General features: G+C 39.1%; 1 protein-coding gene across 2 annotated transcripts in view; it reads right to left on the reverse strand.

Annotated features, from left to right (window-relative positions):
* Positions 1-14,703: 14,703 nt before the first annotated feature.
* The window catches only part of gabrb4 (gamma-aminobutyric acid type A receptor subunit beta4), a 116,772-nt gene continuing 107,410 nt past the window's right edge, over positions 14,704-24,065 (reverse strand). For both annotated transcript variants that reach the window (XM_036143366.1, XM_036143365.1), the window contains 5 exons: positions 20,753-20,890; positions 19,872-20,024; positions 16,948-17,204; positions 16,208-16,297; positions 14,704-15,896 (listed from right to left, as the gene is read on the reverse strand). In XM_036143366.1, the coding sequence (XP_035999259.1) occupies positions 15,543-15,896; positions 16,208-16,297; positions 16,948-17,204; positions 19,872-20,024; positions 20,753-20,890 (992 nt within the window). In that variant the 3' untranslated portion in view covers positions 14,704-15,542. The remainder of the gene's footprint in view (positions 15,897-16,207; positions 16,298-16,947; positions 17,205-19,871; positions 20,025-20,752; positions 20,891-24,065) is intronic.

Here is a 24,065-nt window from a genome sequence, read left to right on the forward strand (position 1 = left end):
TGTCCATGTTTATCTTTCTGACCCACCTACGGAACTCAGCCAGAAAGTTAACTCCCGTCACCTCCTACTCTGCCTTTGCTGGGGATCCTCACTGTAGATTTCCAGTGTTCCTTACCTGCCTTGCCTAATTTGGTCTAATTCCCTGTTTTCTGAATTTCCCTGTCTCGCTTTGCCCTTGATGGACACCTCATTGGCTTGTGTTTTTTTGGAAACGACCTAGAGAGTTTTCTAGACCACAGTTATTGCCAAGCTCTTGAGATCTGTCAGCAAGTAAACCATGGACCCTGCCAAGAACCACAAGAGAGTGCCTGCCCAGAATCGTCAGTGACTGTTTGCACCAGGTTTTTCCATTCAATTCAGTTCAATTCTGCATTTGTGTTTGCTTTGGTGATTGCATCTGGTGTCAGACAATTTGTCAGATAGAATTTTTTTTCAATGGTGAGTTTTAGGGTGACAACAGTGTTATGTCAGGTTCTCTGAGTCTGATTTGACAATACATGCATGTAACAGAAATGTTGTTTTTTGTCAGCAAGGAAAATAGGTAGTTGGTAATCCAGGGATGACTCGAATAGGAACAGACCAGTAGCTGATGAGATATGACAGGTGGTTATGGGCATAATCAACCCATAGTAAGTGGGAACTCCAGAGAGTAACATCGGATGGCAGAGAAAACGTAGAGTAAGGTAAGGTAAGTTTATTTATATAGCACTTTTCAGTAAACAGACATTCAAAGTGCTGTGCATGAACAGAAAAACATTACAGACATACATAGGAAAAGGAATAAGCCAAATAAATCCTTGACTAGAAATCTTTCATACATTCATCACTAAATATTATAAGCAAGCTACAGTTTTGGGTCTCTGATCTGACCTTTCTGACACTCATCTAAAAAAACGCAGCATAGTAAGGAAATAAAGCACAGCAGAAGTGGTGTATGTGTACCTGTGTGTTTTAATGTAATTGTGTGTGTGTGTGTGTGTTAGTCTGTGAACTGTCCCAGATAGCACTTGCAGCCATTACTCTTTAATAGTGGTGGAACGTTATCAGGCAATTCAGTTCAGTGCGATCTGTTTCAAGGTCAGATATGTCAGATGTCACAGGGCGTCTTGTTTACATAACATCCAGGAGAAATTAAGATGGGAGAGGAGCCAGTTTAGATAATAACATTTGTTTTGGACAGGCAGACTCTTGTTTTTCTGTCTGCCTTAAAGTCTCACTGGTACATCTCAATGGCGATTCCAAACAGCCAAAATTGTGGCCATTCTGCCAATGTCCAGCTTCCAGCTTTCTCCAAGATCATTCACATTCTGCCAGCAAGTTCAAAAACAGCAGCTGGCCTGCAGTTCTGCTTACACAGCATTTCAGTCTGAGTGCTGGTAGTGGACATATCACTCACATAATTCAGGCAGCCTTGACATGGGCAGAAACAGCTGCCGACGTTTTCACAATTTCTTGATACTCCAGGTAACCGGCAACTCCAAAGAGCAGAAATCCCATTATCATAAATCCAATTTTGAACAGATTTTTTAACATCCTTGACTGACAAAATGGACAGACACATTATCCTCCCTTCACAGTGTATCCAGTTGCACATGTCCTGTCGGGCACAGGGGCAGTAAGGAGTAACTGCAGAGCTGTGGGGGCGTTCCGACTGGGGGCGTTCCGACTGGGGGCGTTCCGACTGTGGGGGCGTTCCGACAGAGCGGCCATCTTAGGTCAGACCAAGGTGCAGTCAGACACAATACAAGTCAATTCAGGAAAATGTACTTTATGTTTTCAGACACTGAATCCGGTGAATTCTCACCCGTTTTCCAGATAAATCAACTGACTGAAAACGTCACCCCTTTAGGGGCTACATAGGACCAATTGATTGAATTAAATGATTGTCTAACTTAATAAATTATTTCGAATTTGTATTGAAAGTAAGCAAACTTCCAGAGCTCCGTCCGAGGATGCCCGATTTTTGCTCCGCTTATGGGTGCGCAAATAAAAGGACACTAGGACACTTGTTTTTTATTAAACAAACCATACATTGAAAAATATTGCATAGTTACACAAAAGCATCCGAACCTTTTCGTCCGTTGAAAGGCAGGTGACAGTCCGGATTTTGAATGCCCCACACGCATATTTGTCCTTCTTTTTCAGGCTTTATGCTAGGAAGCGGATTTTTTTTTTTCCAACTTTGCCTGGCTCCATGCAGCAAAATGTCCAATCGCCTACTCGCTCGGATCTGGTTTTTACCTGTGATTACATGTAATCAATACGCTGCGCTGCAGCTGTGTGACAGAAGCAGCGCTGTCAACTCTGCCTCTGTATGCTTTCTTTTTTTTTCTACAGTCGCTGGTAAATTTCGTGAGTTGTTTGTTTGTTTTTTTTTTTTGTTTTTTTTTTTTTAGCTTTATTTTTGAACATGCAGTCGCATATTTGGGGTGTTTCTCCAGTAGAAGCCCTTATCCTGACAGGACAGAATTCTATCGTAGGCTACTACATATAATAGTCATAATAGTCCTCGCGCTGTTGCTTTCTCCTGACACCGCGAGCCGGTTAATATCTGTCTGCATACAACGCCGTTATTATTACAAATTACATGTGGTCCCTAGGTAAAACTAATACCCTGCGATAGGGATTTTTTTCGTCGGGACGGATTTTTTCAGCGGGACGGACATTTTTCGTCCGTCCCGCTGAATGAAGGAGATGGAGGGAAAAAACATATGTATTGAAGTGGGCAAATCAACGAACCAATCAGCGTTGGCGTGTGGGCGTTCCGACAGTGTGGGCGTTCCGACAGTGGGGGCGTTCCGACAGTGGGGGCGTTCTTACGCTCTGCAGTTATACCCTTCTCCACAGGGGCTCTCCTTTTGACCAGTCTTCTCGTTGAAAATTTTTTATCAATTATTTTGAGAGTCCAGCTTACCAGATCCATAATTTATAGTTTGGAAGATTTGTCAAAAGTGGCTCCAAAAAGATTGATAGAAGGAAGCAGGGAAGCGACGGAGGGAGAGGCGAAAGAAGATGAGAGGAGAGAAAAGAAAAGCATCTGCCTTCACCGAGAAGCAGGAAGAAAGGGAAAGTAGCCTCAAAGTAGCCTCAAGTTCTTGGTTCATGTGTCCATTCTGGTTGTTCCAGCTGAGATTGCTGCACAACAAAGACTTAATATATACACAAACACCTCTTTAAGTTAATTATTGACCCCTTCACTGTTAACTATGGTGGAGGATCTATAATACTGTGAAAGATGTTTACAAAACTCCTGGGGCCTCCATCTGAAAACTGAAAATGTCATAACTTGGTCTTTTAAAATGATAATACAAAATATAGGAACAAGTCAACACAGAAATGGTTCCAAATGCATCCATGGTTATATCTGTCCAGAGCCCTGAAACCTTTGAAAAACAGGTAGAGTGAACTGAAACCAGGACTCTGGATGAGATTGTGCACTGGGGAATAATCATTGATTCCTCTCTCTGTATGCTACAATCCTGTAAGATGCTTTTGGACAAGACTAAATGTTAAATATTGACAACAGGGGTAGCAAAGATGGTGGATCTGCTAATTTGTGTCTACCCCTTGCCCCCAACAATAGGGAAAAAAAAGTATTTCTTAACATGTTATAGTTGCTATAAAAGTGTGATGTGGATGAAAGAAAACTTTGCAAGTTTTTTTGGAGTGTCTTATGGGGAGCTTAGCTTGACATGCTTCAGGAATTGCTCATCTATCGGGACACTACATTTAAAGACTAGAAATCAGCTCAAGTCGTATTCAAATATGTATGTATAATATACATAAATTAGTTTGATGACATTTTTCTTTTTTATTGTTCCAGGATTTAAAGGCTAGCAACTCATTTTGTCCACTATTGACGCCCCCCCCCCCCCCACCCCCCCACCCCATTCAACATTCGTCCCCGCATACACACACAAGCATACTGGAAAAGCCATCAATTCCTGGCCCATGTTAATGCACCCTTTCAATATTTTATGTTTTTATATGGAGTGCTGACAATAGACCACGGAAATGGAGGGAACATTTTGCTGAGCTACTTCACCTGCTCTGAATCTGTCCTCTCAGCGTAGCTGTGCACTTCAGTGCATAAGGAGGCTAAGCGTTGAAAGAAAAAAACAGAACAGAAAATCCCTGCAAGTAAAAAATGCATCTCTCCTCTAAAGTGTTTGTTTAGTATTTTTCCTTCACTAAACAGTTGCTGTGGTGTTGTTTGTCCAAGGACATAAGTATACTCTGATGAGCTAGAAGAGGTAATATGTTAATCTTGGCTTCATAAAGGTGATCTCTACACATCGTTGCATAGTGGGCTTATTTATAAACCTTCTCCCCTCTCAAGGTGAGCTCAGCGCAATCAGCAGCTGGAGCGAATGTAGAGTCGACTGAAAGTAAATTAAAAGAAATCAATTAGGACAGACAAGCCTGTGCATTAAATCTGCACCGTTTCTGAGGGAGGACAAGTCAGCAGAAGATCATTACACAGGTCACGGTGACTGGTGAAGGCCAAGCATGATGGAGATGGACATCAACAGCCACAGTAAACCGGCTGAGACAAACTATATATGACAGCTATACAGTCAGATCACAATGGAGAATGTAAAAGTTGAAGGTCACTTGCTTTCATGTGCCCAAAAACATGGTGGCAATCATGTCTAACCTCCGGACGAGTTGCTTTTGTTCTCAGTGTACCTAACTAATCCAGGTTTGTTCTCCTTTTTCAGGACCTTTCCACACTCCTAGTCAATTTGCTGCATTCCTCCCTCAGAGCAGACCCAGGATCCCGAAACCACAACATAGTAAGCTACGCAAGGCCCTTCTTGCTGTTCTTCTTTCAAACCCAAAAGACATTTTTCCCTGCATTTCATTGTCAATGAACCCGTCAAAACCACCCCATTTTTACAAACTCTTCTGTCCTTACCCAAACATGACAGTTTTGATCAGAAAACGAAAGATGTCAACAACAACAAAACATTTTACAGCTAAGGAGAGATTAGGACACCCTACCCTCTAACAGCTAGTGTTCTTTAGCTGACATAATGTGAGTGAGACACTTCTGATGTCAGTCTGAGAAAAGTTTTTTACCCAACACCTCACTTTCAGCTGTGCAATGTTTGAGAAACTTTCCACACTCCTACTCGAGTGCCTGCCTTCCTGTTTTCTGCTTTCTTGCTCCTGATAGCAGCCGCTAGGATCCCGCAGCTACCTCCCTCACGGTCACCTTCCTTTCCACCTTCCAATGCTCTCCGCTCCACCAAACGCCACTCCAGGAAGAAAGAAAACAAAAAGACAACATCGCCACCTCCACTTGCCAAACGTAGATTTTAGGAATATGCTCACCTCCTCCTGGACTTCCTCCATCTCATTTAACAGTAAGGATTTTCCATCTGCTATCTCATCATTATTCTACACTCCAGTATTCTTATGGTAACGCTTACCTCTCCCCCTCAGTGCTGAACCAGGATCCTGCTGAAAACTCAGAATACCTTTTTCCCTGCATTTCATTGTCGATGAACCCGTCATAACCATTCCATTTTTGCAAACATTTCTATCCTTACCTAAATATGACAGCGAAAGACAACATTTTCTAGGAAAGAAGTACAATATTTTCTGATAATAGGGCACACTTAAAATCCTTTAATTTTTTCAAAAATGTATGGTGCGTTTTATATATGATTACCGTTATGCTTACTGAGCAATTGTATATGGTACAATGCACTCCAAAATCTGTTAAAATGTGTAAGTGCGACTTTGGTTAGCAACAAAGCTGCTCTGCTCAATGGATATTCAGAGCATTAGGGTGCACTATATCACTATCTGATTGGACCCCTGAGCAATCTACAAGACTGCCTGACTGTAATGTTGAAACTAGAAGTGCATTCATGTAAGGCAACCTGCACCTGGACTACTAACTAGCAACAATAAACCAAGTAAGTTAATTCAATATAAAACACGAAAACCAGGGACATCTCTGATTTTGTTAAGCGCAGAACCTCTGCCTGGGGGTTGGTTTGTTTTGTCCGAACTGCAACACCGACGGGGTGGGGAAGGTGCCTTTGGCAAAGTTCTTCTACGCGGGACAGAGGCAGGACTAGGTAAATACCTCTTATTGCGCTAACTTTTCTACTCCATCATGATACACTGAAATCGGGGACAATTCCGGGGACAGCTTTTGCCGGGGACAGGACATCCAAAACAGGGACTGTCCCCGGAAATCGGGGACGTCTGGTCACCCTGCTGGAGGGACGGAGTGATATTACACACATGTAATGTGCCTTATAATCCTGTGCGTCTTATGGTCCGAAAAAGGCTAGCACACCCTACCCCCTAACAGCTAGTGTTCTTTAGCTGAAATAATGTGAGTGAGACATTTTTGCAGCCATCGAACCCCTTCTGACATCAGTCTGAGAAAAGTGTTTACCCCACTCTTCACTTTCAGGAGGAGTGGGGTATGTACAGTCTCTGTTTCAAGTCACCCTACAGCATCCTATTGACTTTAAGCTCTGGGCTGTTTTACCTTTTGATTTACTTTTGCTCAAGCAACGCTTTTTGCCGGTCGATAGTTTTACAGGTACCTCATTCGCTTAAAAATCATTAATGATTCATTGTCATTTTCTGTATGACTGCATTATATTCAAAGTTTACATTATGATACCTAAATAAAATAACTTAAATGCAGACTTCCTGTTCTACTTGCTATGGAGGCAGTAAGAGTGACACTCTCATCAAAGCCTCAAAGTTAAAAGGTTTGACAGCCTATATGTTCCAAGACACAAATTTAAACAATCACAGCTCTGTGCGATTGTGTATCATTGACTGATTTTGAGTTTAAATTCAGTAGGAGACAAACAGGCTTTGATAATAAAAATCGAACTAATAATTTAAACTTTGAGTTTGACAATTTTCAATTCAGTTTCAGAGTTTAATCATAGTCAAATGTTAAATAATCCCAAACAGCGTCCCCCCCCCACCCCCCGCCCCAAAGAGAACTAAATACAGAAGTTTGTATCAGTAACAATGTATTTAAGGTTGCATCTATAAAATGTAATTGATGCGACAGCGTAATCTGCTTGTTTTAGTGCAAAAAAGTCTACGCATTTTATTATAATGGTTGGATCTCCATCAAGTCTGCGCAAGAGAGATCCTGTACAGTAATTTAAAAAATCTGATCTAGCCCCACATTCCCACAAAGTTTGCAAAGATTTTACTTAACCTTTACTCCATAACAAATACAAGAAAATCTGAGAATAATCCTGAATTGGTTTGATTTAATTTCCAATTGCCTTCTGGAGCTGTGTGTTCAGACTGTTTGGACACTGCTGCAGTAAGAGGAGCTGCTCAATGAATTTAAGCGGCTTGGTTTTTGACTCAGCAGTGGAAAATGGCTGAAGGCCAGGATAAAATAGAAGGTTCTATGAAACTAGGTTCTAGGCTAAACAGCATTCCATGTTTCAACAAGAAAGCATGTCGTTGTAGTGTACCTAACCCATCTCTCTTGAAGAGACATGAGCAACAACAATGGAGCTTACTTGCAATGGTCATCCTAAAGAAATCAGAGCCTTGATAAAGTAGTATTCGGTGCCATCCAAAGATAATAGCATCCCTAAAAAGATGTATTAAAGTCTTGATGTAAGGTAATACATTAGTTCATCTCCTTTTGCAATGTCCGGTTCTCACACTGAAAAGGTTTGTCGTGCTTTGACAATAAGCTCAGAGTTTTTTTTTTGTTTTGTCTTTTAAATGCCTGTCCAGTCTGTCTTGTCACAGTTCCAGTTGTTTTAAGTAATGTTCTTAGTATAGATACTAAATAAGTGGTCTTTGTAGCCATTTCATATGTCTGCCTTTACTTGATTGCCATGTTCCCTTGTCTTCACCCATTAGGAGAGTGGCTTAAAGAATAAACCTTTGTATCATGCTGTTTTCAAACATCAGAGAAATATTAATTAACAGTTTTACCATTTATTAAAGTTCCTAGATGCTCTAATCAACCTAAAAAATAGAAAGTATACAGTCAAATATCTTATGTGGAGGACGCTCTATCCGTGAATAAGAAGTTGTGGGTCCATTTTATTTTTAGGGTTGGGCTTGTAATCCTGTCTGCATGTCTAATGAGACATAAAAGTTGTGGAAAAGCACTCAAACTACCTCAAAGCTTCTTTGTTCTGAAGCATGTTGAACAATATAATCAGTTAAAGTTGCTTATTCATCAAGAAAGAGTGATATATAAAACATGTTTCATGTCATTGAGCTGATTAGTAACACAGACTATTATTAATGTTCTGATGTTGGGGATGTTTGAGCTAGAGGCTGTTAGAGTCACCTTCAGCATTTAAATATTTCCTACGGGTCACACAGAAAGAGCACGGGAAATATTGAAGAAAGATCCAAATGTGCATCCATAATAGTACCTCCTGAGTCAGAAGACAAAAAGTAATGGGTTTCAGTAGCCCTGCCCAAAGAGATGACTATTGGAGTTCTTTGAAGATTCAGAATCAAACTGCTCTAAACCTGCTTTTCTGCACTAAAAATATAGTTTTATATTCTAACATCAAAAATGATCCTGATGAAAAAGTTCCTAAACTAAGAAAGGGGCAAATATAACACTCATCAGCAGGAGTCACTCTTGTGTCTTTATTCACAAAATAGGGTATGAAAGGAGGTATATTTTTTATAAATGTGCAATGCTTTGTAATCAAATTAGAAGGTGACACCTTTAATATTCCCTGTTTGTTGTTTTTGGAGGGGACTTGTTTTATATCTAACGGTCCTTATCAAAACCGAGACACCTACTAAGAGGCAAGACCTCTAACAATCAACTGGGAATAGCTGTGTGAATACCTGATTTCATCATCTCTTTCTGCAACATCACATGGGATTTACCTTTTGGGGACTAATATAAAAAAAAACTAATAATAAAAACGTATAATTGAAAAGAAAATGCTATATATTAGTCCACAAAGGGCAAATGAAAAAGACAATAGCTTGCTTTACAGTATAAGCCTTTATTTGTAAAAAGTTGGTTGTTTGAATGATAACCCTTTTTATACCACATACTTGAACACTTTGTATTTGTAAAAAACACGTTTTGTTCAAACACCTAAAAAAGCTGATTGACACCATAACATTAAATTGCACTGACAAAAAAAATACAACTTCATACTACACAAATGTTGATCCCATGAGTACTGATACCCCAAATGAAATCAAACACCGTATTAAACAACTGAATCAAATAAGCGCCCAATGTGAACAAAAACAATTACAGTACGAAAACCAAATGCAATATTTTTTACTTCCAGTGCCATATCATATATCAGATGAATTACATTTCCTTCTTATGAAAATAAAACAACAACAACAGTAAGGATAACAATCCATAACAAATGCTACAAATACAACAAATCAGAAATGAACACAGAAATCAACCAAAAAGTTTACTAATCCTGACTGAAAAATAAACAAGGTGTTGATCTTGTGGGCTTCTTTCTTTTCATTGCCAAATAATTGCAAGTGTTGAAAAAGCTTCTATTTTTTTACCTACTGGTTAAATATGAGACAGTCTTTCTGGGAGGGTTTTAAAAAGAGGGGGGTACAGTATATTGACGTGTGGGAAACTGGGAATCGGCACAGTGTCTTGCAAGTCACCCTCATACAGTAATTGACAGCAGGCCGTAACCAGAGGCAACTTATCAAAGAGAGAATACAGGGAACACCCACTCAGTGTGCAATCACATGGCTTATATGTTAAGATGCTTTTGGAGAGCATCCTCTACATCCTTTGTAGTTGAAGGGTGTTTGATGGGATGCTTAAGCTGAATCTGATAAAACTCTAGCATGCACTTGGTGCATCTATCCCAAACTGATTTACAGTAAATACATTTTTGTTGAAGTACACATCTACGATTCATCAAAAAAAAAAAAAGAAAAAAAAATGTGCGCTCCACTGTGACATTTGTACTGCAGCTTTATGAACAGTTTGTTTCACAAGATTTTATAGAGCTGGCTGTAAAACAAGTGCAATTTGAGCATGTAAACACTGGATCTTTCTTTTTTCTTTTTTTTTTATTCCTGGCTGTGGCGATGAGCTTGATGGTGTAGAGTAGAAATATACGAAAATAAACAATTTTTTTTTTAAAACTCAGGTCATGCAAAACAAAACCTACAAGGTGAGGACAAAATAATGAATCCACCAGCGACAGTTCATCCAACAGTAAGGAGAATCCTTGCTTTGTTCTGGTGATTTGACAGATGAAATGTAGTGCTAGGGCACTTCAGTTAAATAAAAAGGCTTAGTCCGACTATTTATATTAAGATTTCTGCGCTCTTACAGAACAAAGGGACACTTTTCAATTTATTTCTTCCGGCTACAACTTGCTAACCATTATCTAAATTGGCTAAAGTGTTTGCTACAATCCAGCACAGACCTTGCTAGCCATGCTCGCAGATAGCTAAAGATGTTTGCTACAAAACAGCACAGACTCCAACCACCTGCACCTGGCCAATTAGTAAAGTGCCTTGCTCAAGGGCACTCCTGACTTTCTTGTGGAGGAACAGGAAACAAACAAACAAAAAGAACAACATCCCACTCGTCTTCTTAAGGCAACCCTGCTCCTCTGGCCACTGTAAGCTAGCTAGTTGATAATATTTTCTGAGTGAACTCATGGACAACTGAGTGGTTTGCGAATGGCTGAGGTAAGTGCAGTGGGTAGACTGTGCTGGAATCTCCTGAAAAGCTTCAGGTCACACTAAACAGATAAATATAAAAAGCATAACCACCAGAACGTCACTTTCCCATTAGCTGAACGTGCACAACTGCATCTTTTAGCATTAGCGTTACTCTTGAGCCACTAGAAACTCCATCACCGCAAGAGAACTCTGTCATGATTTTTCCATTATTTTGTTCACACCGTGTGTTCCTTTATGTTTTCTGGGTTTTTTTCTCTCTCTCTCGCTCTCTCTCTCTTTTTTTTTTTGTTAAGGTTTCGTTTGCAGAAGTATGCCAATGCTAGAAAAGCTGTCCATGCCATTAGCAGTGAGGCTAGCTGGTATTAAGAACTGCCATGTTTTTGTTCATGCATTAAGAACTATTAAGTGAAAGATATCATATTTACAGTACAATTCACATGTAATTACACATATACACAAGAGGCAAGAAAATTCACATTGAAATCAGTTCAACACTTTTTCCCCTCCTTCTCTACTTCTTGAACTTAAGTATTCAAAGGAAAGAATAAAAAACATTGTCTAAATAAGCCAAACATCTGGAAAATAAAAAAGTTTCAGAACAGAATGTCCACACAGCCTTTGGGATGATGGTGCTAATTTCATGTCCAGAGAGCTGGTAATAAATGTAGTGATTAAAACTAATGGCAACGAGATTCACTGTGAGAATGTTTTTCCCCTCCATATGTGTTTGGTGTACTACCTAAAAAGTACACCAACACCTGAACAGGCATTCGGCTCTGGGAATAACACCAACCTGAATAGGAGTTTGATACTTGAGTCGGTTTACATTAGAAAAAGCGTATATAAGTTCAGCTCATTGAGACAACAGAGTAGGCAGCCATACTCAGTCATATCTGCCTGGTTTGCAGTGGAACAAATAATATTCTCTGGGCTTATAATTTGAATCTAAACTCTTCATCCATCGTGTTTTCATTTTAACAGTTGAATATTGAGATATGCAAAATAAAACAAACAACAAAACTGTATAAATTTGCCATCTATTTTTTGTACCACTGTAACAAAAATGTACCCATCTGAAAGACCCCTAACTCAAAACTGCTACCCACATCTAACAATTTATACAGTGTACCGATTATGACATATTCTATACTTTGGAAACACAGTCACTTTTCACTCGTTAATCTGATTGCAACAAGTAGCTGGCTTAAAGAGAGCCACATCTAGTAATGATGCCAATTGAGCATCTCCCATACGAAAACTTCTGTAAGCCAGAAGTTAGAATTGCAGCATACGTATCACAGGGATGTCTATATTGAGTTAAAGGGGAACAGCAACACTGAAGTGAGTTTGCAGGTGACGGGGAGTACTACTGCATATGTGAAAGAGGCTGAGTAAAGCTTTTATGCCCCATGTGATCTCAGTGGGTTGGTTTTAGGGAGGGAAAAGGGGGCGGGGGGTATGGGGGAAAGATTTTAACAGGCCAGAGGAATAAAGGGAATAAAAGGACAACGGCTCTGTTTTGTTGTGGCTTTAAAGTCTGCATGAGAAGTTTACAGTTATACCAGGGATGTTAGATTGTTGAGTGAAATCAGTAAAGTGCTTGGACATGTGGCATTGGGCAAAGACTTTCTGCTTTCAAGTTCATTTCATTTCAACTTTACACATTGGGATCTAACTTTGATTTCCCTACTTCAGTCTTTATGAGTATTATCTGCCTATTGCTTGGAGAAAGCGTGTCTTTTTTTTTAAAATCATAACGAACGTTTTCTAAAAAAGTGGCATAAACTTGCTAATTGCAGGTACAAAGAAAATTCCTTGGACGTTCAATGGAGGAACAATTTAAGATGCTGCTCGAAAATGTGTCAATGCATAAAATTAATCCAAAAAGGGATTCCAATAAAGCCATATCCCATCCCTGTCCACAACACTGCACATACTTCACTATAACTTAGGTAGACACATTGGTTTCTGATCAGAATTCCGTTTTGAAGAAATCTTCAGCATACCCTGTGCTCCAGAGGAGAATGCATTTATCTGTTGATAAATTGATATGTCTGCTTCTCCATCCACATCTTGTTTATCTGCAGCTCTTACATCTTTATCTTGTTCTCCCAGGATTGAATTCCTCTTACTCTTTGTACATACCTGGGGGAAAATGCTCCATGCCACTGAGATTTGGATGAAAGCCTTTATTTTTCGCTTTTCGACTGAAGTACAGGTGACATAAAGAAAATGTGGTGTTTGCTGCCTCTGTTGTTTTTATTGTAAATTAAAAAAAAACGTTACACAGCCAAGTCTGGTTTAACTCACAAGAGTATCCTACAGAAATTCTCTCTGCAACAGTTCAACCCTACATCAATTCATACCTCCATTTTGTACCTGTAAACAAACCGTTTAATACCCTAACCCTACGCCATGGCATTATTAGTTTACTTTTCATTGTAGCTACAATTATTTGTTCCCCTCACAGAATTAGGCTTAAAGTTATATTTTTCTTTAACAAATTTCTTCTGACTGGAAAAAATATCAATGTTTCACAGTGGTCCAGCCAGAATCTGATAGAGAAGCTACGGAGCGAGCTGAAGATTAGAGTGATGGCAAGGAGGCCTTCACATCTTAAAGACTCAGAGCTCATCACCAAATGTAAATTGTAAAAATTCCAGAGGAAAGCTGGTAGGTAATCATAAGAAGGGTTTGATAGCTGTAATGTAAATAAAGATTTTTCATTGATTGTTGAGAAGGCTAGAAACAATTTGCAGCATGCCATTTCTAGTTAAATGTAAACAAAAGGTTTTTTTTCTATTAATTTATACTCATTTTACACTGTGTCACTTTTTTGAGAGATTCTCTTCCTATTTCTTGTTATCTTTTTGGCTGCATTAAAACTATTTTATATCTACGTTTGGACAGTGTACGAATAGTTTTGGGCTGTAGTGTAAGAACTCCCATTAATTATGGAGATAATTGTTGTGAAATCCCCAACTTTCACGTCTAATTTAAAACAATTGCATACAACTATCTGAAAACTTTGTATTGCACGCTGTTCCCAACTTTTCTGGATCCGATCCCTGAACCAGTTGACTCTTAGGATTTATGATAGATTATGACCCCTGATTAAACAACCCTAAGTGACCTCCCTCTGGTATTTATTTTTAGTTGGAATCATGAAACCACATTTTTCCTACTGAAGACTGAGTTGAACAGATCATACGTTGATAAAGAGCCCCCTGGCCGGTACAAACTGACGCGTTCTCGGTAGGAGAGGCCAACATTTCATACCCAAAAACTTTGAGTACTGAGACACCAAAACAAATGAAAGGTTAGGAAAAGGTACAAGGTATAACAGGCCTTTTGGTCATCATTTGACTCAATTCATGGCTGTTGCTCAGACATAATTCTAATACAAGTCCCTGCTGATCCTCTAGCAACAGTTTTGGGTTGTGGTAGAATAAGGCTACAATGATGAACCCCCTCATCTGTACACCTCTGTGCCCGGTACTATCTGAATCCGAAATATTCTTGCCTTTGGACACTGTGACTCGAACACTAAAAAAGGCAGCGTAAACAAAATGAAATACCATATACTGAATGACGATTGGTGAAAACCCGTGGCTGGATCTTTTCGAATATACATAATCTTACATCCTCACCGAGGAATAATTTTAAATGAGTAACACCCCGCCCCCCTCCCATTTCTGTGTAGCAAATACAAAGCAGGATCTGACATCAATGAGCTCAGCGTCTAAAGAGAAGGTGAATCAACCATTAGGAGGAAAGAAAAAAAGCACAAGTATACTTTTATGAGAATACCGAATGATTAAAATGTACATAATATGTTTTATATTTTTTTTCAAACAATCAAAACCAGCAATGCATACCTTTGACTCTTTTACCTCATAATGCCCTAGAACTAGAACATGTTCTAACACTCTCTGAAATCACAGTTTTTTTTAAAGACAAAATCATATCTACAATAAGAAGTGTTGATTTGTAACTAGAATGAAAAAGAATCCCCAGCCTTTTTTCCCTACCCAGAACCCCCACCCAGTCCCACCCACAACCCACCTTTCCGAGGATGCGGAACTAAGAAAACAAAAGAAAAAAGAAAAAAGAAAGTTGAAGTTGACTCTGGCTGCGAGTGCAGTGGTCACATATCCTATCCATACGCCAACCCAATTGAGACCATTCGTCCGGACCTGATGTCTGATATAGTGAACAATATTCGCTCTAAAAAAAAGCCAAGGAACAACACATAATCAGAACAGGTTTGCTGTACATAGTAGAACCGGAGGTTTCCGTGCATGTCATCCCGTGGGGTAATGGCGGAGGGTGGGTCGGGGCGGGGATCAAAGGTGGTTCCAATGACCTCACTGAGCCGGTGCCTGGACAGACGAGCCACCGCTGATTTCTCGAGCTGCAGATAAGGATTTCTGAGTACGATAAGTATCAATAAAAGGTCAATGGGACTCTGAGACATCTTTTCTCTCTCAAGAGCGTTCGCTTCCTTTTTTTTTCTTCTTTTTTTTTTTTTGCTTTTCTTTTTTTTAGCAAAAATATCATGCAGTCTTTAGTTCTGAAACCCCCCCGGTGGGGATCTCATGTTTGTTTCAGGAGGAAAAAGAAACTCAAAGCGTTGAAGTTCTTCTCGCACAAGTATTCTTTAACATTCAAGTCATCCTAGCAATACTTTGTACAGCAGAAAGGTCCTTCAGATTTCACGTGTATATATAAATATAATATATGGAAATATGCATATACATATTTTCAACTTGTATATGTGTATACATATTTTGGAACTGTATCAAAGCCAATTTAATGTGCTCTCAAAATATGGCCCATGATTCCTAGTGGGATGCACATCAATTCACATAGTACAACCAGTAGATTAGGTTGAAAAATCCAAAGGTGATGGGGAAAATGACCCGGGACCACTTGTCAATGGTGCTAACATCTGACAGGTTTGGGATTTTCAACTTGAGCTTCGAGGAGCGTCGTCGTAGCCGACAGTTGGCCCGGCTCCGCATGGCGCTCCGGTCCAGCGAGTGGGGACTGTAGCCATCCCGCGGCGCCATGGGCTTCCTAAACTGGACCCCGGAGCTGTCGAAGGACATGACGGAATTCCGAGAGTCACCGATGCTGCTCCCCACGTCGGAAGGCATCACCTCATTGTTCATGTCCAGAGTGGTGAGGAGGATGTTTCCGTAAGCATCCACCTGCGAGGCGACAGCAAAGACACACAAAGTCAAGGAGGAGTGCAAAAATGATAATCAGCAGCCCCACAATCCCCGCAAACATCTAACAGGACATTCTAAGCCCCCCTCCCACCCTTTAAGCTGTTAAGCTAAAGCAAAATGCAGGGATGATATGGAATGTAATTCCTTGCATGCAACAGAAATAGTTAGCTTCTTTATATAGACATTTATTAGTGATTCCTTTTACTTTTAGAACAGTGACAAGTAATCTGAACAGTACTGATAATAAAACTGGCTGGCCCACAGCTGATATGATTGCTAAATACATGTACCCCAACTTTTCTTTGTTCCTCGAGATACAGATTTCTTCGCTGTGTAAATGACCTGAAGGTGTTGGTTTGAAACGGCACGGAAATGGAGTCCTTGCAATGTGAAAGAAAAAAATGAAAAGAACATTAAAAGGACTCTAGAATACAGGCAGATCATCATAGTTTCTCATAAATAGCACAGTATATAGAACAGAGAGTTAACAGGAAGAACTTTCTGTACAGGCATAACATTTAGTACTTCACACCCAAAGATGCAGTGGGTGGGCTTCGTTCCGTCTCACCCTTTCAGCAACTGGTTAGGGAAAAAGATCTAGTTGCCAACGGTAAATTTTTTTTGTGTTTTCACACTTTCTTTGATTCGCTCTAAAAAAAAAAAAAGTCTTTAAATACAAGGTAGCAGAGTGAGTGGGAATAAAGCCTACAGCATCAACATAGACAACAATCTAAATAAGAAATGAGAATGTTTACACCACTGTTGAGTTAGATGAATAGGTATCTCAATGAGAAAGTCTATGCTCGATAAAAAGCAGTCAGTGCTTGAGGGAGAAGCAATGGACGATGGTGGGTGACTGCATATTACGCTGCGGTGACATCGGTAAGCATGTGGAGAATTACTTTGTGTACAAGTGGTTTTACAGAAAATGACTATGGCCGGTAGAAAACAAGTCTTTTCCACACATGTGATTTCTGAGAGGTAAGAAAAAAAAAAAAAGAGCGCGAATCAGCAGAAGGAAGATGCAAACCTGTTCCCTCAGGCGCTTCTCTTCGTATCTCGTGCGCTCGTTGTTGACTTTGCCCAGCCTCTCATTGATTTTCTTCTGCTGCGCGGGGCCCCGGCCAAAGAACACATAATTTACAAAGGCATATTCAAGCAGGGCCAGGAACACGAACACAAAACAGCCCATGAGGTAGACGTCGATGGCTTTCACGTAGGGAATCTTTGGGAGGGTCTCCCTAAGGTGGGTGTTAATCGTGGTCATGGTAAGCACCGTTGTCACACCTTAGCAAAGACAAATATAAAGAAATCTTCGTTAGACACAGAGCTCATAGAGTTCATTGTCTATCTATATCTTCATTTCACATATGTCTTCAGCTTTTCATTTGCTTTTGATAACTTCTCTACATTTTTCTCTATTTATTTATCAATATAGATTTTAAAAAAATTCTACTCTGGAAGTTTTATTTCATTTAGATTTCACCAAAGTACGTTTTTGAGACTTCCCAGATAAAAAATCATAATTTACTTCAAACAGAAAGAAGCATATGGTTAAAATTTAAAACAATAGTTAAAACAAATTCATTCATATAGATAATCATGAACAAATACAATAATATTTTAAAAAAGAACGAAGGGACAGCATGTTTAAATGTCTCCATCTGCTTTTTAAATGAGTTCAGACTCTCTTGACAATGCAAAAATAGTGGAAGCTTGTACACCTCGAGATGCAACAGTCTGGAAAGAGCGATTTATATCTGGGCTTTAGGATGGCTTGCAAATGTTGGTTTAAGGACCTAAGGGTTTGAGTTGAAGTCGCTTTAAAGGGGTCATGACAGCAAATTGATTTTTTTCTTTAGGTTTTGGGGGTTTAACCGGTTTCCCAAATATGGTTGTAGCAAATCAGAGTGAAGTCAACTAGGTAAAGCTGCATATCATCACCGCACCAAACCCTAAGGATGGAAATCTGGCCCGTCAAAACAACCCCCTACAAAAAAGTTACATTATTTTTCTCATGAAATTATTTTGAGTTGTACATATGCAACAATATCAGCTACAGTACATGAAATAGTTTATACAGTGATGTCACCACCCTTTTAAAAATTATATAATACACAAAGGAGCTTGACCATGCAGGGCCCTGAAAGTTAAAGTCAGGGTTTTAAAATGAATTCTAAAATGAACCAGTTGCAAGTGCAGATGCCTGAAGACAAGAGTGATGGGAGCTTTTTGAACATATTTCATCCCCCATAAAAACATTAAAACTACTTAGAGTTGTAGAACTTTAAGTAGATAACTTTCACAGGACAGACACTCTTTAAAAGGAGGTTTGAGAGAAACAAAAGCAGGTAATTTTAAGAACTGGCATGAAAACTGCAGTATAAGTATATATATATATATATATATATATATATATATATATATATATATATATATATATATATATATATATATATATTAAAATCTGGATTTAATTACAGTATTTTATACTGTATAGCTTCTTTAAAACAAAGTATGCAGAACGTGTTAAGGTCTAGTTTTTGACAATAAAGTCATCTTAAATATAATATAATTATCTTGGCCCCACTCTGACGGGCTGCAAACTTGATGACTGATCTGTTTCATTAAATGGTAGGTGCTCCAAAACATCTCTACCCCCAAAAAACGTATTTGCGTAAGTCCAAATCAGGGCGTTAAGCAATGCACTGCTTTACAACAGTAGTAAGTAGGTGGATAAGTTTAAAGCAGGGCTGGTTTATAAAATAACTGAAAATAGAGTTACTAAGACATGGCCTTCCACCTGAACTGAGAGGGAAACAGGAAAAATTCCATTGGAAGTTTGGAGGAGTTGCAGAGATCCACAGCTCAGGTGGGAAAATGTGCTAACAGCACAACTATTAGCTGTGCACTTCAGAAATCTCATCTTTATCTAAGAATGACAAGTAAAAAGCCGTTGTTGAAAGAATTCGCAGTTAACGTTTGCGACAAACAATCTAATGGGTTCGGCAAATGTGCGGAAGAGGGTTGTCTGGTGAGTAGAGCGCAAAACTGAACTTTTTAACCAACATGAAAAACATGTGGGGAGGAAAACACACCATCCTCACAGTGAAACATGGTGGTGGCAGCATTGTGCTACTGGGAAGCTTCTGGTTAGAGTTGACAGCATGAAGGTTGGAGGTAAATACAGGGTCATGCTGAAGGAAAACAATTAAAAGCGGAAATTTGAAGTTAAAATGGGACAAAATATAAAACGGTTCTAGGGATACAGACACTTTATCCAGGCACGGTACCTTTGAATTGTTAACATACAGGGGACAGTTCAGAATCTGGTTTATCTTTTTTGATAGCAACCCAGTATTTACTGTAGTATTATAGAAAATCCTGCTTTATGTTGTTCCATTTTATCATGCATTACAAATATAAAGCTATAAATAGAGAAATAAATCAAGCGGGAGACCGTGATGCTTTTGCTTCTGAGAAATTACAGATTCAATTTTAGCAGTTTCGACTATTAAAACTGGCAACTGAAGTTGTCATTGTTGACATGCAAATAATACATTCGAACAATTAGACATGAAATCACCGAGTGTTGTTCCTTTTAGGGTTATTACTCAGCCCAAATTAGGTACAATATTAGTGTGGATTACACTGTATCCCCGCTGTTCCTATTTTTTTTATTTTTTTTTAAACAAAAGCCAATTTGTGGCAGCAGCAAACAGCAGCAAGGGAAATTCAAAATGAGAAACATAGCGAAACAAAATTAACAGGAGTTGCTTGTAACCTGCAGCTACAGGAGTTTACTTGCTTATTTTGTGCCTCATAAATGTGGAAGACTTGTGCAGGTACGTTTGCACATGTGTGACAGCTGTGTGTTGTTTGTTTCTGTGATAATGAGTGGATTCATATGGGGGCAGTAGGAAGTTTAATAATGTAGCAGTGGCTGTGTCTTACCGAGGGCCACGCGAGCTGCAGAGGCATCATAATTGATCCAGAAGGAGACCCAGGAGAGGATGGTGATCAAGATGGAGGGCATGTATGTCTGCAAGATGAAATAGCCTATGTTCCTCTTAATCCTGAAACTCAATGAAAGCCTTGGATATGAACCTGTGTGGAAATAGAATGGAGCGATACCTCAGAAAAGTCAAGGACAAAAGGAAAAAATAGCTATACTAAAACAGAAAGAAAGAAAGAAAGAAAGAAAGAAAGAAAGAAAGAAAGAAAGAAAGAAAGAAAGAAAGAAAGAAAGAAAGAAAGAAAGAAAGAAAGAAAGAAAGAAAGAAAGAAAGAAAGAAAGAAAGAAAGAAAACGGGGAAATGTCGACATAAGTCAAGAGTTCCAAAGTCTGCACTTTGACAACGCACAGGATAGTCATTTCTCCATTTGTTCAGATGGAGTACTTAATTTCCCCAAAGCGATAGATTCCTTTCCAGGGACAAGTTCGATTCCAATTAAACATGGCAGAAAGTCGCAAACACGGCACATTTTTCTGCAAGCCCCTATCTCAGCAGGCAGCTCCAGCATCCCTCTGAGAATTGTCACAGTGAGCTGCTTCTGCTTTTCTTTTGCACTTTCTCTGTCCTCTAAACATTACCAAATGAGCATTTTAAAACTGGAAGATTGCTGTCCGCGCCTTCACACTGGAGCAATTCGGGATTTGTACACAGAAAGGGAATCTGGGCAAATTCTGCAGTAAGACACCCACGCCGCTCCTTGTGCCAAATAGAAGTATGGAGTTTTAAGTATTCTGCATTCTGCACCTATAAAATTGTTGTTTATGGAGTGCTAGACAATCTTTTTAGTGTAATCAGACAGTCAGTCAGATTAGATCTTACCTGTAGTAAACCTGACCTCCCTGGAGACCAAGCGAATGTCCACAATGGAGAACTGAGGTAACTCCAACTTGTCAACCCCGGTCACGGCGTTGTCGTCTCCTTGCCAAAAAAATACGATGTCATCTGTTGTATATCCATCTGTGTCGGAGTCAAAACAAATTGAAGGAGAAAGAAGAGAGGAAATTAATTTTTGATGAAGACATAACAAAGTTTCCTTTAACAATCTGTTGCAAGAGTATGAATGAAGAGTAAAGGCCTCTATGGTAAACTTAGCTCATTATCTACAATACCACAGGCATTGGTGCACCGCTGGTTCTTTTATTGTTATAGGTTGCTGGTCTTTGGCTTATTGGCTGCAACTAACATTATAGGCTGATAAAACAACTTGTTATATAGAACTTTTGAAAAGTGATGGTAAGTTATCTCACTTCCAGATACAGACAGAAATTTGACCTGCATGGCATGACCGTTTTCAGCACTTCGGGTGTTTTTTTTTTTTTTTTCAGAGTTTCTCTCCCATTGGCTTGAATTGTCTTGATCCATCACTGTCGACGTTGTACTAATGTTGTACCCGTAACATTGCACCTGTTCCTGTTGACCGTTTCCAAAGAGGACCTTGAGCATTGGAGCATTCTGTGGCAGAGTGCAAAACAGTCACCTTAAAAATGTCCTGCTGTCCCAAGAGGAAGAGAACAATTATCTCAGGGTCTTGCTCTCAAGGCCACATAGAAAGGAGTTGGAGTAGCCTCTAAAGTTCTGTAGATGCAAGGGGCACCAATTCGCCAATTCCTCTCACAGTGATGTGCTAGATCATGAAAAAACTGCTTTTGTGGCACAAATGATTTTAAATTTCTTCTTCTTCTTTTTTTTTAAAGTGCTCGTGCCACCCCCTACGTGTCATGGAAAAAAACAGTTCGCCCATGACAAAAAATGCTAGTGGAGCAGAGCCAAGACTTGCTTCAGAAAGTATGTTTCATAAATGGCTTGGGAATGTCTCGGAGTCAATTTGAGTAATTTGGAAGATGTAACTGGGAAGAATGACTGTATATGACTGCTTCAGGTGTTCCACCTCCTACACAGCCCAGGAGAAGTGAAAGTAGGGGTGGATGGATGGATGCATGTATCCATCAACAAACCTGAAAGTTAGAAATATAATTTCTGCTGAAATAGCGTTGCTATACAAAAATACCAAACAAGATGCACACTCTATTATGGTTTCCTAAAATATTTAAATTAAATACAGTTGTATCTATGGCATACAATAAAAACTATTCAACCATCATGTCACGTTAATATTATTTTCATAGCAATTAACATGTATTTTCATGTAAAATGTTCAGAACTGTTGGAAAGTTGCAGTGCAAGGGGTGTAGCAATATATGGGCCACCCAACACAAACAAATTTCTAGAACATGTCAAGCTCAGACCTAAATCTGTCAGGCTACAATTACATGCTCCACTCTCCAGACTCTCATGAAGCTATATCACTGCATGTATTACGACCAGCATGAATATTCATTAACATGTGTCACATGCAATGACGCTGCCACGCATTCCCTACTGGCAATGCAATTGAAAGTGACTACAGGAGTAGATTTATGGGCGTAAGCTAGCAAGCACTTGCTCCAGAGCTATTTCTCAATCGGGGTAAGTGTTACCACATTTCACATTCTGCAGCCCTACATGCGGACCTGGGTGGTATTAAACTTACTACCGGACCAGGATTCATTACCATTAAATCTCTCCGGGAGGTTATAGGGTAAGAAAATGTGACATTGTCCATGAAATTGAAGCAACTGACTGCCTAATCCATCAAACTGATGGTTAATGCACAGGAGTCACTAGTGCAAAGCACTCCATGAGCATAAACAGCAGATATTCTTGCAACTTTTTAATTCATGGCCTGTCTATATTTCATTGCTTACTCCAGCGCCCTGGAGGTAACATTCTGCAGTTCTTATGCTGAACAGCTCGTACCAGAAGAAATATGATGTATCGAGCAGGTCTGCATGACTGATGGTGTGATCAGTGAAAATGATCACACAAATGCAATTTCTAATTACACAACAAGTTTTTTTTTTCCTTCTTGAGAATAATGATTTATCTAACTTAACCTGAAAGTATCTGGAGGCATGATTACTTGGTGTTTTTTTTTTTATGTGTATGTGGAATACCAGGCATCTTTAGAGAAACCATGGCTCCATTTGTTTTGAACGAATATTAATATATGATTACTGTTTGGGAAAACTCAATGTTGAGTTAGCAAATGTGAAGCAAGCATTTTAACCCATACAATGTTTCACATCTGAATTTGAAATTTGTAGAGGAATATACCTAGTAATATAGCAATGTAGGCTGAATTGAGAATTATTTCATAAATATTTAACAGTAACCCTGTACAGTGTCGAGAGAGGCTGCATTGCATTTGCTTCAGGCACCAATGACACCTGGCACCACTGGGGCTTGTTAAGTGATTCATCCATTAGCATGAAGGTATAAGATTTCTAGCTTATCAGACTTTAAAAATAGTTCTAAATGTCTCAATTCGGTTTTTGTAAAACTAGGACTGACCGAGCCCCACAGATATTGACTTTGAAACTTTCTTGAAAATATTTTTTTTTACAGTTGCTGTATACCTTGAGCCTCTTCATAACTTGTCATTTTACAACCTAAAATTGTACTTAACACTAATACAAATTTACTGTATACGCCATACCAAAAAAAAAAAAACAATCCATGATTAGGAAGTGGGATGAAATGGACATGTTTCCCAAATTTTTCACATTTAAAAATATGGAAAGTGTGGAATACATTTGTATTACACTACCTTTACTTTGTGATCCTAAAATAAAACCCAGTGCAACAAAATTCCATGTCAACCAATTAGTAAACAGGATGGGTTTAAAGGTATGCAAAAATCTTGATTTGGTAGGCACTTTGATTTTAAAAAGTCATTGTTTGGTACGTTTTCGGTTCCTTTGATCAGAACAAACACAAAGTGGTGATTATAGAATTGAAGATTTGGTTTGATTTTTTTATTTATTTATGTTGTTTATTAATAAAGAACAAGATGGTATAGCCACTGGAATGGATGGATGGATGGATGGATGGATGGATGGATGGATGGATGGATGGATGGATGGATGGATGGATGGATGGATGGATGGATGGATGGATGGATGGATGGATGGATGGATTAGAAGGATACCACTTGAAAGTGGTTGTCATTTTATGTTTTAATAAGATGATGAGGAAATTTAAGAATAAAAATGCTCTCAGTCACTTTGGCGATGTTTTGATAAAATCCAGTGTA

The sequence above is a fragment of the Fundulus heteroclitus genome, chromosome 11 (genome assembly GCF_011125445.2).
Source record: "Fundulus heteroclitus isolate FHET01 chromosome 11, MU-UCD_Fhet_4.1, whole genome shotgun sequence".
NCBI classification, from domain to species: domain Eukaryota; kingdom Metazoa; phylum Chordata; class Actinopteri; order Cyprinodontiformes; family Fundulidae; genus Fundulus; species Fundulus heteroclitus.